General features: G+C 53.3%; 1 protein-coding gene across 3 annotated transcripts; it reads left to right on the top strand.

Annotated features, from left to right (window-relative positions):
• Window positions 1-116: 116 nt before the first annotated feature.
• Window positions 117-13,039, top strand: CBLC (Cbl proto-oncogene C). Of its 3 annotated transcripts, XM_074369460.1 has the most exons (13): window positions 117-605; window positions 2,724-2,870; window positions 3,070-3,226; window positions 3,484-3,605; window positions 4,545-4,682; window positions 7,330-7,417; window positions 8,109-8,240; window positions 9,506-9,667; window positions 10,004-10,084; window positions 11,306-11,351; window positions 12,538-12,653; window positions 12,778-12,842; window positions 12,957-13,039. In XM_074369460.1, the coding sequence occupies exons 1-11, from the start codon at window positions 256-258 to the stop codon at window positions 12,648-12,650; spliced, it is 1,536 nt and encodes a 511-aa protein (XP_074225561.1). In that variant the 5' UTR covers window positions 117-255; the 3' UTR covers window positions 12,651-12,653; window positions 12,778-12,842; window positions 12,957-13,039. The 3 variants fall into 3 exon arrangements, with proteins under 3 accessions (XP_074225561.1, XP_074225563.1, XP_074225562.1); XM_074369461.1 differs by lacking the exon at window positions 11,306-11,351 and having other exon boundaries at window positions 129-605; XM_074369462.1 differs by lacking the exons at window positions 11,306-11,351; window positions 12,538-12,653; window positions 12,778-12,842 and having other exon boundaries at window positions 122-605.
• Window positions 13,040-15,808: the final 2,769 nt, after the last annotated feature.

Below are 15,808 nucleotides of genomic sequence, written 5' to 3'. Positions count from 1 at the left end.
TGTCTCCACCCACCGAAGCCACACTACCCGGCTCTCCTTTGGGGATCAGACTTTAGAACCTCATCTCTAGGGAACCCAGTTGTCAGAGCCCCCAGCCCCCGCCCCCCTTGGGAGACACAGGTAGCTTGCAGTCCCCTCCCCGATTCTCCAGGGCCCGCCCTCACCTCTCCGGCCCCGTCCCGCCCTCACCCCGGGCTGGGCGGCGCCGCGCCTTTCCCGGCCGCACCCGTTCCTCCCCGGGCAGCCGAGGGACCCATGGCTGTGGCGGCCCTTCGGGGATGGCAAAGGGGAGAATCCCGCGCGTTCGGCCGGGCGGTGAAGCTCCTGCAGCGCCTGGAAGAGCAATGCCGGGACCTCCGGCTCTCCTCCAGCCCCCCGTCGCTGCGGGACCTGCTGCCCCGCACCGCGGAGCTGCTGCGCGAGGTGGCGCAGGCACAGAGGGCGGCCGGCGGGGGCGGCCCCGAGGGCCCCGGTGGTGCGGTGGACTTTCTCGCGGTCTATCTTGCTAACCTGGAGGCCAAGAGCCGGCAGGTGGTGGCACTGCTGCCACCCCGGGGCCGAAAGACTGCCGCCGACGAGCTCTTCCGGGAGGGCTCCAGACTCAGGTGAGCCTTTGCCCCGGGACAAAGGTGAGATCGCCAGCGAGGCCCAGGTCCTGCTCGCAGCTCCCTCCGCCCTCGGACCCAGGAGTCCCAGTCCCAGTCCCTTCTTCCTAAAGGAACCTGGAAAACTAGGCCACCAAATTTTTCCTTCCTTGGGCACCTAGGCTCTCAGCCCCCCATCCCCCCTCTTCTTGGCTAAGAAGCCGGCTGGCCCACCCAGAGAATTTAGACACATATCCTGAAACATGGGGACCTCAGGGTGCTTCCTGCATCCTAATCACTGGAGAAAGTCAGCGCCCCTGCCGGGAACCTCCCAAGGCCTGTCTGGAACAGCAGCTGTCAACCGTGTCATGCCCCCACACCCCTTCTTTACAGCAAATATTTTGTAGGGTTTCCTTAAATCCATCCTGAGATGAAATTCACAGAGTCAATAACCTACCTCCTCATAATTCCTTAAAAAAATTATAAGACCCAAACTGTATTATAAGGGAGTGATCAAAGGAACGTTCTTCATAATAAATTTATCTATATTTTGAATGAAAATGCCAAGGCACAATTACCATTGCTCTGGAAGGCAGAACGGACTAGTCAGACACTTGGACCTGTAGAGAGAAATCACTATGTTGCTGAAACAAACTGACTTCCCTTGATACATAGGATAGTTGGATTTCTGTAAAATTCAGAATCAATTTTAAGTGTGCAAAAAAATACTTGTGTAAAGCAGAATTGGGTTCTAGGCTCAGATCATTACAAATGGGTTTTCCACCTTCACGAATGTCTGGTGGGACACTGGAAAATTGAGTGAGATGTGGGCAAATCTTGCTGGAGGGGATTGTCCCTATAATCCAGCCTTCACACCCTAACTGCTATGTCAAGGAAATTTCCAGAAGCTCCTTAGGAGGGTGGTATAATTCTGCTGAGAATCACTGTTCTAGATTCAGTGGGTTCTAGAAACTAGGAAGCTTAGGGGCTCAATGAGTGTCTTAGTGGAGGTTACAGAGTTTCAGGATGCTAGCAACTCTTTGAAGGAAATTCTAGACCAGAAAACTCCACTAAAATCTAATGCAAGCCAAACAAGTAGCTTTCCATTTTCCAGTAGACATATTACAAAGAGTTTTTTTAAACAGGTGAAATGAATTTTAGTAACATTTTCTTTAACTCACTATATCCAAAATATTATCACCTCAATATAATCAATATAAGGCGATGATTAACGAGATAGTTCACATTTTGTTTTCCCTTTTGCTCTGTTTTGGAAATCTGGTGTCTATTTCATACTTAGAGCGCATCTCAGTTTGGACCAGTCACATGTGAATAGTGATTCCATTATAGACTCTGGGAAGGGAGGGTGCTTAGAAACTGTCAAGGGTGGCCCTATAAAAGGTCTCAGGAATCCTACAGACCTAGCCCAAGGAGACTATTAACACAAAATAAAAAGTAGTTAACATGCCCTGAGTGCTCCTGTATGCCACACTGTGCTAGGCATTTTATGTGCTTAGAAGATGTGTAAGAATCCTCATCACTCCCCCAGTGACGCAGGGGCTGTACTTACCCTGTATGTATGCCCATTTCATAGTTGAGGAAACTGAGGCTTGGGGGGAAAAAAAGGAACTTGCCAAAAACCACACAGCTCAGTGTCCGAGCTACCCTCTGCTGCTCGCCAAATTCTGAGCAGTCCCTCTGGGAGGCAGCCAGCAGGAAAAAGCTCAGGAGCCCACCATCCAGAGCTGCTAAAACCAAGAGGGAGTCTCCAAGCGTGACCTACACTCAGACCACCCTAAATGGCCCCAGCCCTAGTGGTCCCCATGTCTGACTAGGCAAGGCTTCTCCTCCAGCCCCAACCCCAGGCTTCAGGCAGAGACTGGGATTTGTCTGCTGGAGGATGCCTTAGGCATTGGAAGAAGGGCAGTACCTCCCTTTCCTTCACAGATGGGGAAACCAAGGTTCCGAGAGGGGAGACATTAGGACTGCAACAAGCAGTTTGGGAATTGACTTTTACCCTGCACTGACGCCTTAGGGAGATTCTGGGGGCCTCGTCCCTGTGGGTGTTCCCCACCGAGGGTGCAGGAGTCAGTGGGAGCCCCAAGGTCCAGCCCAGATCCTCAGAGCCCATCCCCACAGGCGACAGCTGGCCAAGCTGGCCCTCATCTTCAGCCATATGCATGAGGAGCTGAGCGCGCTCTTCCCCGGAGGAAAGTACTGTGGAAACACGTACCAGCTCACCAAGATCCCAGCCCACACTTTCTGGAGGAAGCACTGCGGAGCCCGGTGAGTGAGCACTACCCCTAGGGCCCCTCAGCAGCTGGAGCCTCATCCTGCCCCTGCCCAGGGACCCAGGAGTCCAGGCCCTGAGCCCCTCTTCCCTCAGACCCAGGAGTCCAGGCTCCCAGTTGTTTCCTTCCTAGAAGGTGCTCCCATCCTAGGCTCCCAGAAGCTTCAGCTTCGTTCCCCCACCCCCTCCATCTAGGTGTGTGCTGCCCTGGGCTGAGTTTGAGGCACTCCTGTGTATCTGCCACCCCGTGGAGCCAGGCTCCACCGCTCTGGCCTTGCGCTCCACCATCGACCTCACCTGCAGCGGTCATGTGTCCATCTTCGAGTTTGACGTCTTCACCAGACTCTTTCAGGTCAGGGGAGGCCAAAGCTGGAAGCTTAGACTCTTGGGTCCTGGGGGAAGGAGAGGCTGGGAGCCCAGACTCCTAGATCCGAGGGAGGAGGGGCTAGGGACCTGGACTCCTGGGTCCTGGAGAAGGAAGAGTCTAGAATCTTCTGTGTCAGAGATATTCCTGAGGCCTATCATGGGTGTGAGTGAGGTAGTGGGAGGCACTAGGGGTGAGGGCTGCTTCCTCAGCCCCTCCCTCACCCAAGTGCTGCCCCACCCTAGCCATGGCCAACACTCCTCAAGAACTGGCAGCTGCTGGCAGTCAACCACCCGGGCTACATGGCCTTCCTCACATATGACGAAGTCCGAGCACGTCTACAGGCCTGCAGAGACAAGCCAGGCAGGTAAAAGGACCCGGCCTCAGGAGAAGGAGGCTGCAGGAGGTGCAGGGGTCTGGGTCTTGGGCTGGGGCGATGGAAGCCCAGACATCCTTCAGAAAGTAAGGGCCACAGTACATAGGACCCCAAAGAGTCGAGAGCTCAGAGGTAAGATGCTAATGCCTCTTACCTCTGCAGTCTGGGTTCTCCCAGGACCACCTAGACCTTCCCACAGTCCAGCAGCTAAAGGGACAATACCTGGTCTGGTAGGGGGGCCCTGAAGACCCTGCCCCAGGACAAGATGTGTTTCTGACAGCTCAGAGCCCATGCTGTACCAGCTGTTAAATATTTTGTATGTGACCTCCCGACCTGCTGGACTTCACCTGCTGGAAGTTGCACTTCAAACTGGTGTAAAGGGAAAGAGGAATTAATTAATCCCCACAATTGAAAAGACCAGGTGCAAGTTTCAGGCACAGCTGGATCCAGGTGCCCAAGTGCTATTATCAGAAATTGGTTCCTGTTTTTCCCTGGCTTCCTCCGTGTTAGCCTCATTTTCAAATATAGTCTTTCCTCATGGTGGTAAATGGTTTCTAGAAGCCCCAGCCCTACACTCTGCCAGTTTAGCAACCCCTATAGAATGTGGGTGCCTTGCTCCTGATACTTTCAGCAAAATTTCCAGAGTTGACTCCCACCACTATGATCAGGGTCCTGAAATGCACTGGTTGGCCAAGACAGAATCAGTGTTGTCTAAACCCCAGAGAAGGTGGAGGAGGAGCCAAGCAGGTAAAAACAGCAGGTGTTCCCTATGGTGGCGGATGGGGATCTAGCCTAAAAAGGAGGAAGCTGGGTTACAAGGGATTGAGGACTTAAACGCCTGGATCCGCACTAGGGTAAGGGGCCGGGAGGTTCCAGAAGGGACAGCAGTGACCACTCCCTAACCCCATCCCTTCCTACCTCTTCCTCCAGCTATATCTTCCGGCCTAGTTGCACTCGCCTGGGACAGTGGGCCATCGGATATGTGAGCTCAGATGGCAGTATCCTGCAGACCATCCCTCTCAACAAACCCCTGTTCCAGGCACTCCTGGAAGGACAAAAGGAAGGCTTGTGAGTCATCATCCTAGCAGGGGGAGGGTGTCAGCAGAACACACTGCAAAAGCTCATGCCTATTGAGCACTGCCCTAGATCACGACGACAGAGGGCAAAGGGTTCACAGAGCAAACATAAATTTGCAATACTCCAGTGTTCCAGCAGGTGGCAGACAAGGATCCAGAGGAAGGGGAACCTTTCCTAGTTCCCACAAAGCTGCCATATTGGGCTAGCGGCAGCTCGGAGCTGTGTGTGGAAGTTGGGCACAACCCCAGTGGCCACCTTCCTTGGATTTGCACTCAAGGGCCTTTGCTTCTAGATAGCCATATCCTGTTCTAGAATCTAGACCAGTTAGAGCAGGAGAAGAACTGGGCAAAAAGCTAGACTGGGGTTTTCAATCTGTAATCTGGGCTGCCCCGGGGCCCCTCTTTCGGAAGCTGCCTTGGGTAGGAGGGGAGGGGGAAAAAAGGCAGATGAGGTTCCTGAATCTCACACTGGACCTTTAACCAGAGCCTTCTTAGCTAGCAGACATATCTATATGATGTGCTATGAAACAGATGCTGGATAGATAGACAGAGATAGATAAGCAGTTGATTCTCATTATTTCTCATTATTCATGGTAGTTCTATTGTACAAACGTGCAACAAACACCGAGTTAGGAAATCCTAAGCCATGGCTCCTAGGGGAAATACAGGTGCAGTTTCCTGCAAGATTCTGGTCACGTTTTGGTCAATCAGTCGTTCCAAAAAAGATTTCTGTGTGTTTCTGTTTAAAGACACCTAATTTAACACATAACGTTGATTCATTCACATGGAACTCACGGCCAACAGCACTGTAACTCATGCCTGAATGAAGCTCGTCTGTCTCACCCCCGAATTTTCTCCATCAGTCACATCCCAGCCTTCTTGAGCTTAGGACATGAGACTGAACTTCAGCACTTCGCTTGGGGTGGGGGGCATTTAAATTAGTGAAATCACCAAGAAAAAGCATTAAAATGTGGAAAACGGGACACTGAATAGACTGTGAAAAGGACACGTTTACAGTGTGAGAGCTCAAAGGAGAAAGCCAAATGTTGCCTTGTTCACCCTCAGCTGGGAGCATGCCTGGTGGTGAATGAGTGCGGAAGGTGCCCAAGAATTGATTCTGCGGTTACAAATACATCGCGGAAGGTGCCCAAGGATTGATTCGGAGGTTACAAATACATTTTAGCAAGTAGGCACATTTGCAACCACGGAATCCACGAGTAATGAATATCTATTGTGTGTGTGTATGTAAATATATACGTATACATACACACACACAAGGAAATTGAGGCACAGAGAGACAGAGATACGGGTCCAGGTCACACAGCTCCTTAGCTAATAAACTGGGATTTGAAGCCAGGCAGCCAGGCCCAGAATTCAGGCTCTAAAGCATTTTTTTGTTTGTTTGTTTGGGGGCAAGATAATTAGGTTTATTTATTTATTTTAATTTCATTTTTTTTTTTCATGGAGGTACTGGAGATTGAACCCAGGACCTTGAGCATTGCTAAGCACGTCCTCTACCACTGAGCTATGCCTTCCCCCTTCTAACGCATTATTATGTGCTGAGTTCCAGGTCAGATTTCATCGGAGGATTCCAGAGTTAAAATAAGTGCAAACACCAACAAACTGGTTTAGCCCCCCTGCCCTGTGTGTTACAACCTCCCCCAATATTTTATCAGTGGAAAAATCCAGAGGAGGGGAGGGGACACTAAGTTCTTTCTACCACACAGCAAGACATCTTTCTGGGTCTAACGCTGATCACAGCAGCTCCCCTCTTCCTGGGTATTTCTGTGTGGGGACGAGTACTGCTTGTCTTCTGAGCGCTGTCTTGTTAAATCCTCACCACCCATCTTTGCCCAAGGCACTATTATGTCCATTTTACAGAATAGGAAACTTGAGGCCAGAGAGGTAGAGTTGCCCGGCCCTGGTCACACAGTGTGTTTGTGGGAGAGCTGCACCAGGGCCCAGGTAGAGCCACTGGCCTTGGGGGACTTGTGACCCTGAGTTGATCTCGGGGTGTAGTTACAACCTGGATGGGAGGCCCTGAGTGCGCAGAGCCTTTCTCTGGGCTGCTTGGAGCCTGGCGCTCAGACCTGGCCCACAGCCCTGGTTCCGTGCCCCTCCCGGCCTCTCTGTGTGGCCTTGGGCATCGCCTTTCTGGCACACTGAGCCCCGTCACCCTCTGTAAAGCATGAAGTAGTGTAGATGGACTAGGAGGTCCTTCCAGCCCTATGGGCCTCAGACTCTAGGACTTGGTCACTCCAGCAATCTGTGACTAAGATGCTTTTTTACGTTGGGGCCTGAAGACTCTGGAACTGGTGAAGTTCCAGGGTGGGGAGTGCTGGGCCTGAGGTTCTGAGGTTCTGGGTTCTCATTCACCTGGTCTGAGTTTCCAGGCTGGAGTCGCTTAGTGTGCCTTTCTATGGGGATCTGAGAGGATGTGGCCTACCCTGGAGGGTTCTGAGGGGACGTGGCTTGACCTGGGGTCTGAGGGGACACAGCTTGCCCTAGAAAGTCCCACTGTGAGGAGAAGGGAGGGAAAATAGCCCCAGGCCAGCAGTGTGTTTGGGGCAGATGCTCTGTGGCCGGGCAGTGAATGCGGGATGGCCCCTCGGCAACCCTCTCTTGCCTCCCCCACCCAGCTACCTCTACCCAGATGGGAAGAACCACAACCCAGACCTGACTGAACTCTACCAGATGGAAACCTATCAGCGCATCCACGTGTCAGAGGTGAGGCCCAGGCCTGGGCCCCTAACCCCTGCCCACGCCACCCCCCACCCGCCGCCTCACCTCACCGTGGCTCAGGAATCCTCTCCATCGGAGTTCAGCCCTGGACTCCTGGAGGCTGGGAGTTTTGTGCTGGCTTGATGGCCACGTGACCTGAAGTATATCACTTGGCCTCTCAGAGCCTCTCTGTTCCTCCTCTGGAAAACACAGCTCCTCCTGCCTCCTACCCAGGGGTTTTTGTGGGGATTAAACCAGGAAATGATACTGCTGAGCTCACCGGAGCAGCTAATGCACTTTGCGCATTCACTGGGGGCAGCCCCTGGGCCAGTTCCTGGCCTTCCAGCCATCCCGCAGTGAGAGCAATGACAAATACGGGTTTTTTTTTTTAGTACAATTATATCCCGTGCAATATTTGGGATACACTTATACTAAAAATGTATTCATCATTTAATCTGAAAATCAAATGGAACAGGGCATCCAGTATGTTTATTGGCTGAATCTGGCATCCCTGAGTGTAGACCACCCCCAAGAACGAGTCCATAAGAAGAGCCCAAGTAGGAGGCAGTTGGGCACCTGGCCTTGAACTTGGGAGAGCGTCCAGGGCTGGTGCAGAGGTTTGGGACTTTGTGACCCGACTTGTATCCCAGTGGTTGACATCAGCACTCCTTCCCGGCATCCCCGTCTCACCCGCCAGGAGCAGCTGCAGCTGTACTGGGCCATGGACTCCACGTTTGAGCTCTGCAAGATCTGTGCCGAGAGCAACAAGGACGTGAAGATTGAGCCGTGCGGGCACCTGCTCTGTGGCCGCTGTCTGGCTGCCTGGCAGGTAGGTCTGACCCGGTCCCCGCGCCCTGCAGTAAAAGCCCCCAGACGCTCGCCCGGATGCCTCACTCATTACATGGGGAAACTGAGGCCCAGGGAAAGCAGAGGCTCGCTCTGCATCTGTCACCTCAGCTTCTCCTGCACTAACACTGTTAGTTGAAAATGCCATGACGTTGGCCCCGGTGTGGGAGGGGGTGTCTGTGCGGCTGGTTCCAATTAATACAGCCTCAGGCATTCCTAGTCAATTGCATTTCCTTGCTGGGTGATCTGGGGCCAGTGGCTTCACCTCTCTGAGCCTTAGCTGCCTTCTCAGGAGATGAGCTGATGGGAGTAACCTCCCAAGGGAGGATCCAGGCCTACAAAGCTAAGGCTTGGGCTGGAGAAGCCTCAGGGTAAAGGGAGCCCCTGTGGAGTACAGGTGCCGGGTACTAAGCTTTTCAATTGTAATGTAAGTGTTTGACATTAAGTTGTTGGTTGTGGAGCATCCACATCAAAGATACCCATCTCAATGACACAGCGACTAGCAGAACAACTAGATAAGGGACCAGGCCGCACTCACCCCTGAAGTTTCCCTTTAATAGAAGTACCGGGGATTGAACCCAGGACCTCGTGCAGGCTAAGCATGTGCTCTATCCCTGAGCTACACCCTCTCCCCTGCAGTGTCCCTTTAGAAAACTTTGGATAACTGACCATTTGAGTGGCCCCGTTTCTCACCTCCCGTATCCTGATTCTGGCTCTTCTGCTTTAAATTGGCCAATAAAGAGTAAACCTCAGAAAACCTAGGCACCCCGCTCAGCCCCTAATAAAGGCAGAGCCTCAGGTCTGCCCCCCTCCCTCCCTCTCTCTCCACCCACTCTCTGAGGTAGAGACCTCCTGCAGCCTCCAGGACCTGTGAGTAATTCATCTCGCTCTTTAAAGTTCCCTAATGGTTGATGCTGAGGGGAGCTCTGCAGTCATAATAAGAACCAAAGGGCTGGTCCAGCCAGACACTGGCCTCAGACATTCCTAGCCCACAGCATCACTACTGAGGGGCTGAGACCACAATGCACCCTGCCTCCCTCAGCTCCTCCTGACCTCGGGCTCTGGTCCAGTTCCTCCTTCCCATCCTACATCTCTCTCTCCATCGCCCTCTCTTCATAGCTCCTCCTCTCTCTTTCAATTTCCCTCCCTCTAGCTGTTCTCCCCCCATCATTCTGTTGGGGATGTAGTCCCAGGGCACGTGGTGGGAAACAGAGAGACCCTGACACTTTCCCTGCCCATCTCCCCCAGCAATCAGACAGCCAGACCTGCCCCTTCTGCCGCTGCGAGATTAAGGGCCAAGAGGCTGTGAGTATCCATCAATCCCAAGGGAGGCCAGAGGACACCAGTGCCGCTGCTGAGGACTCAGGGGACAGCAGTGATGGGGAAGATGGGGAGGAGGAGCTGGAGCAGGTAAGCACGGCCAGGCAGGAGCTGGAACTGGAATTCCTGGGTCTGAGGGAAGAGGGGCCTGGGGCCTGAGGGAGGAGAGGCTGGGGGCCTGGATCCTGGGGCCTAGGAGAGGAGGGGGCTGGTGACAGGATTCCAGGGTCTTAGGGGCCTAGACCTTTGCTTCCCTTGGGGTCGCGGCTGTGGCTCTCTCCAGTTGTGACCCTCCTGAGGTTTAGGACTCTGTCTCATTCACCATCCTATTTCCAAGGCCTAGAAGAGTGCCTGAAGGCTAGGGGGACATGGAGACGAGAGAAAATGGCAGCTCACAACCCCCTCCCCACCCTCTGTCTCCCCTAGGGGGCCACCTCAGCTCCTCCTCTGCCCCCTCGGCTGGATCTGTTCCCCAGGAATCCCAGCAGCAAATGCCAGCTGAAGGTGGTGAGTCAGGCACTGGTCTGAGGTGGGTGGCTCGGGTCTCGGTCATCCCTGGCACCCCTGGTCTGGCACTCGGGCTGCAGGCCAGGCACCTATTCTTTGCACCCACTTACAAGGAGCTGTGCCATGTACATCCACACTGTTATAGCCTCTTCTCTTGTCGTCTCCCTTACTTATTCCCCCTAACTGGCTTTCTGGCTCTCCTTCCAGCATCCCAGGCATGCCCTACCCCAGGGCCTTTGCACAAGCTGTTCCCTCTGCCTGGATCTCCTTTCCCCAGACTCGCTTTCTCATCTCCTCCTCAGGGAGGCCTTCCCAGGCCACCCTGTTGAAAATAGTGGCCCCTGTCCCTCCAAGCCCCTGCCAGCTGCCTTCTCTTAGTCCTTTCCACCAGCTGACAGAGTGTTACAGTCTATTGTTTCCTGTCACTGTCAGCAGGTTGTAACCCTCCTGAAGGTCAGGACATTGCCTTATTCTCTGTCATATGAACCGTGCCTGACACATAGTAGGTGCTTAATAAACAGGCATTGAGTGACTCAATCAAATGAGTCTTCCCAACAGCCCTATGAAGTCTGAATGTTCCTCTCCTCATTTTCCAGATGAAAAAAGCTCAGGGAGGGGATTGCACCTGCCCAAACACACAGCCTGAAAGAGAAATCTTAAAAACCCCAAATCATCTGCTTACTTTCTAAGTGAGCCCCAGCCTTGTTTTTATGTCGCCCCCCACCCTCTAGGTGAAACCCTAGGGTTTTCCAAGCCCCTGGCTGGCTGGGGAGGGGCAGTTCTCTGTTAGCATCTCAGGCTGAGTACACACCAGATCCAATCGATACTGGGCAGTCTTCAAACAAACAGCTCAGGAAGTCCAGGAACATTATTCGACCACAGCAAACAGGAGAGCCAGCAGGAAGGAGGGGGGCGGGAGCGGGGCGTGGTGACACCAGCCAGGGAAGCTAAAAACAGATCCCGACCTGCAGCCAAAAACAAATGGAAACATTCAGAGGCACTCAAGGCTCCCTGAGGACAATGAGGGGGTCACAGGCTGATGGGGCCCCTCTGGCCAGATGGCCGCTGAGTGTGCTACTTCCCAGAAAGGTGACTGTCGTAATGAGAAGAACTAATGCGTTTATCACTGTTACTATATGTCTGTGCTGCTTGTTTAATGTAGTCACTTAGTTGTCATGACAACCTGATGACGTAGGTGCTGTTATGATCCCCATTATACAGAGGGGTCCACTGAAGCTCCGGGATGTGAAGGTCTCCCAGCTCAAAGGTGAGAGTGTCAGGACTGGAACCCAGGCCCCTGGCTCCAGACTCCAGAGTCCATCCTTGATTTCCGTGTCTGTAAAATGGGCGTGATGTCAGTCCCTGCCATGCGGGGCCGCTGTGGGCACTGGATGAATCCCCTGCTGGGCCTGCTCCCACACCAGCAGAGAAACCCCCCACTAGGAGTGACACCGTGGTTCAGCGGGACCCAGGCACCTCGCTGTGGCCTCTGGGGACCTCTCCCCTCTTTGGTGTCTCCATGTGGAAAATGCAGACAAGCATGGCATGGGCTCCATGGGTTTTGATGGAAGTCAGCAAGATTGGGCATTTGTAACCTGAATCAGATCCCCTCCCTCACCTCTCAGGAGCCCCCAAGACCCCAGGGCTCAAGAATTAAAGCCAAAGTCCTCTCTACCAGCCCACAATGCCTGGGGATCTGAGCCCTACCCACCTCTCTGACCTCCTACCACCCCCTCAGCTCCTTTCCAGCAACGATGGACCCCTTGCTGTTCTCCTAACAAGCCAGCAAGCCCACCACCCTCCGGGCACTTCTGTCTACATCCTTCTTGCACTCAGGCTTCTGCTCAGTTTTCCCTTCCTCCAAGAGGCCTTCCCCAGCCACCCTCACGTCTGATCATCCCCTCTCTCCCCCTGTACTATTTCCATCCTCTGAAGGACACCTAACACTCTCCAGGCTATTTCCTTGTTACCCACTGATTACTCACAGTAAGCCCCTTGCTTAGCAGACTATCAGCTCCATGAGGACAGAGATTTTTTTCTGTCAGTTCAGACAGTTCATGGCTGTCTCTTCAGAGCCTAGAACAGTGCCTGACACACTGTAGCTGCTCAGGAAATTTGTGGGATGAATGAATGAATGAAGAGATAGGTAGTAGATGTGTGGATGAATAGATGGATGGACAGACAGATGGATGGGGGATAAAAGGGGATGGATGGATGGGTGGATGGATTGATGGATGAGTGGACAGATGGATGGACTAATGGATAGATGGAAAAACAAAACTTTTTTCTACTCAAGCCAGAGGTGTTGGGGAAAAAAACAGCATGGACTGGGGACAAGACCCTGCCATTCCCCTCTCCCGCCGCCACCACCACTGTGTTACCCCAGTCTGCGCCTGTGACATGGAGCTCAGCTGCAGCTCAGCTGTGAAATTTCTTAATCTCCTCCCCTCCAGGCGACTCTGGCCCTCCCCAGACTTCGGGCCCCTCGTACCTTGCCAAGAATTTGGACTGTGGCCTCAGCCCCATGGGAAGTCACCTCCAGCCCCCAGGCCAGGGAGGGAGCTAGAGAGTAAGTGGAGAGGGCAGCTGGGGTCCAGGACTCCTAGGTCTGAGGGAAGAGGGGGTGAGGGCGGCAGGGAGACACTGGTCCTAGGAAATCAACAGCCCCCCCACACCAACTCTCCCCATTGCAGAAACTCCTAAAGGGAGAGTCCCCTCTCCAGCTGCCCTGAGGGACACACGAAGGCCTAGATGCCAGGTGAGGTCCCCACCCAGCCCAGGGTCCTTCCCTCAGCCTGGTCCTTCCTGCCCTACGCCACCTGGATGTGATACTATCTAAATTATCTAAACCACGTCTCTTTCCGCCTCACAGGACACCAAGATGTGCTGCTCAAGGGAGCCCCAGGGGCTGAAGGGGTTTCTCAAGCGGAAATAAACTGCCAAGCCTGGTCTGTCCTCTGGTGTGTGGAGACGGAGTATAGCAGCCACCAAGGGGCAGCCTGGTGTCGGGAAGGGGCGGTCCCTGAGGCCTGATCCCCACCTGATCGAGCCGTGTCCCTGTTCAGAGAGCCAAGAGTGGGGGACTCTGCTCCTCTGGATCCAGGAGTCTAGGCCCCAAGATCCCTCCTCCCTCAGACCCAGGAGTCCCACCCTCAGGACTTAGGCATCCAGAGTCTCAATTCTCAGAGAATCGGGCATCCAACTCCCTTCCCCCATCATGGGAAAAAAAAAAAAAATCCCTGGACCCAAACCCAGATATCTGAGTTCTGAGTCCCCACATTTCCTTGAGAGTTATCATCTGGTCTTGCCACAGTCTGTTCTCATCCCTCTCTTCGCTCCATTCCTCAGTAGGGTCCTTTTCCCAGAGTAGAGCTGACAAGTAGAGCTTGTCCAAGACAAGCTGAGGAAGTATCTCTCCACCTCATCACTAATCCCGGAGGGACCCAAGCCTCCCTCCACTTGAGTGTAAACCAGTTGGCACCCCTGAGCCCCTACCCTGTGCCCAGCCCCAGGCTGGACAATGCTGAGCACATGGCAGGGACCACTGCCCTCCTGGGGCTCACAGCCCTGTCCCCAAACGATGACACAGAGTGGGCAGAGCCGGGATGGGGGCAGCAGCCCAGGGAGCTGCAGGAGCCTGGGGCTGATAGCTGACCCAGCCTGCGAGATCAGGGAGGGCTTCCAAGAGGAGGGGATGTACAAGCTGTGTCTGAAAAGATAAGGAAAAGGTATTTCAGTGTAAACAGAGCATGGAAGCCTGCGTCACAAATTTAGTTTCAAGCAACAGAAGCCTCCTCTGGGGTAGGAAAGGAATTGATTGAGAGGACTTAGGATCACTCACAGATTCCCAGGAGTGATTAGAGAACCAGGATTGGAAAGCCATCAAGAACACTGGCAGCTGGCCTCCAACCATAGCCCAGCCACGATCACACCACCAAACTGGTCTAATAAGGATACGCTGGTGCCTCAGTGACCACCGGACACCAGTCATCTCACTGCCTCTGCTGCCCCAGAAACAAGCTGTGTCTTCTAACTGCTCAGCGAACAAAGCACGCCGAAACTTATTGGTGAACGACAACAATCGTGTTATGATCTCTCGTGGTTGCTGTGGGCCAGGATTTGGGGAGGGGCTCATTTGGGTGGTTGTGGCTCAGGGTGCAGTTGAGTGGTGCTTGGAGCAGGGCAGCTGGGGGCTGGGCAGGCAGCCCCCTGCCGGCTCAGACCTCTCCATGCGGTCCCCACATTGGCTAGTCTGGGCTTCCCCACAGCATGGCTGCCCCAAATGAGTCAGACTGCTTGTATGAAGGCTGAAGGCTTCCTGGAGACTACTACAGTGACCCAGGGAGAAGCGATGTGGCTTTTTCAACTTAATCTTGGGAGTCATGGAATGTCACTTCTGCCACATTCTAATGGTGACCTGTGAGTCACAAAACTGCACGGATTTAAGAGGAGGGGACACAGATCCCACCTCTCAGTGGAAAGAGTGCCAAGATCAGGTTGTCCTAGAGCATGCGGGATGAGAGCTATGGTTACAGCCATCTTTAGAAAGTAGAATCCATTCCCGCTGCCAGAGCAACAAGAGATCCGCCCTTCCCTGTTTATTTGGCATCGTGAGCACCCGATTCCAAGCGAAGCAGGATTCGCCAGACTTAGGTCACCTGAGCTGCAATGGAGGCAGGAAAGCAAACATCTGTCCTTGGTTTCAACAGAGGACCATGGGCTTTCAGAGAGCAGGGATTTTTTTAAATGTGGGAAGTGGGTACAGATGCTAGCCAACTCTCCCCCCCAAAAAGTCTCACACAGTATGTAAGATAACAGGATGGAGGCAGAGAAAAGATAGAACGTGTTAATGAAAATGTATCTGTATGTCCACCTGAGGAGGCAAAGATGGAACTGGAAAATTCCTTTATTCTACAAACACTTACCTGGCTCCTCATGCCAAGCGCTGTTCTAGGCACTGGAGATACAGTCAGTGGTGACCCAAACAAAGTTCCTGTTCTCTCGGAGTTTCTGTTCTGTGCCAGAAAGTAAAAAATAAATATGTGGTGCCGATAAGTACCATGGAGGGAAAATGTAGTAAGACAAAGGAAGGAAAGAGTGGTGGGGATAGCAGGAGTTGCTAGTTTAGATAGGATAGTCAAGGGAAGCCCTGTGATGAAGTGGTGGAGTAGAAATTTGAAGCAAGTGAGGGAGGGAGCTATGGCGGGAAAGAATGTCCCAAGAGAGGGAAGAGTAAGTGCAAAGGCCCTGAGGCTGGAAGATGCCTGGCATTGGAGGAACAGCAAAAAAGCAAAGCAACCTGGGTAGCAGGAGCAGAGCTAGCTAGTTGGGGAAGAGCGGGGGAGATGGGGTCAGAGAGGCATGAGGAACGAATCAAGGCCCTTGTGCGCCATGGAAAGGACTCCAGCTTTTACTGGGAGTGAGAGGGGCCATGCAAGGGTTCTGAGCAGAAGAGTGACAGGGGCTGACTCACATTTTAATGGGACCCCTCTGGCTGTTTTGTGGAGATGAATTGTAGAAGACAAAGGCGATGACATTTCAGTACTAGTTTCGGCAAGTCCTCAAGGACAGAGGAACTGTGCTGGTATTTATGACTTCCCTGCTTCCTACACATGTCATATAGTCCTCCCTCACCTAGATCCTCACCTTCTTGAGGAAGGTGGAAAGGGGGTGCTGATGAGAGGGTGCCTATCAGCCCAAGCAATAGGTGCACTAGCGAGCCAG

Source organism: Camelus bactrianus, chromosome 9 (genome assembly GCF_048773025.1).
Source record: "Camelus bactrianus isolate YW-2024 breed Bactrian camel chromosome 9, ASM4877302v1, whole genome shotgun sequence".
NCBI classification, from domain to species: domain Eukaryota; kingdom Metazoa; phylum Chordata; class Mammalia; order Artiodactyla; family Camelidae; genus Camelus; species Camelus bactrianus.
Note: the sequence above shows the minus strand (reverse complement) of the source record. Positions and strands in the feature narration are given on the sequence as shown.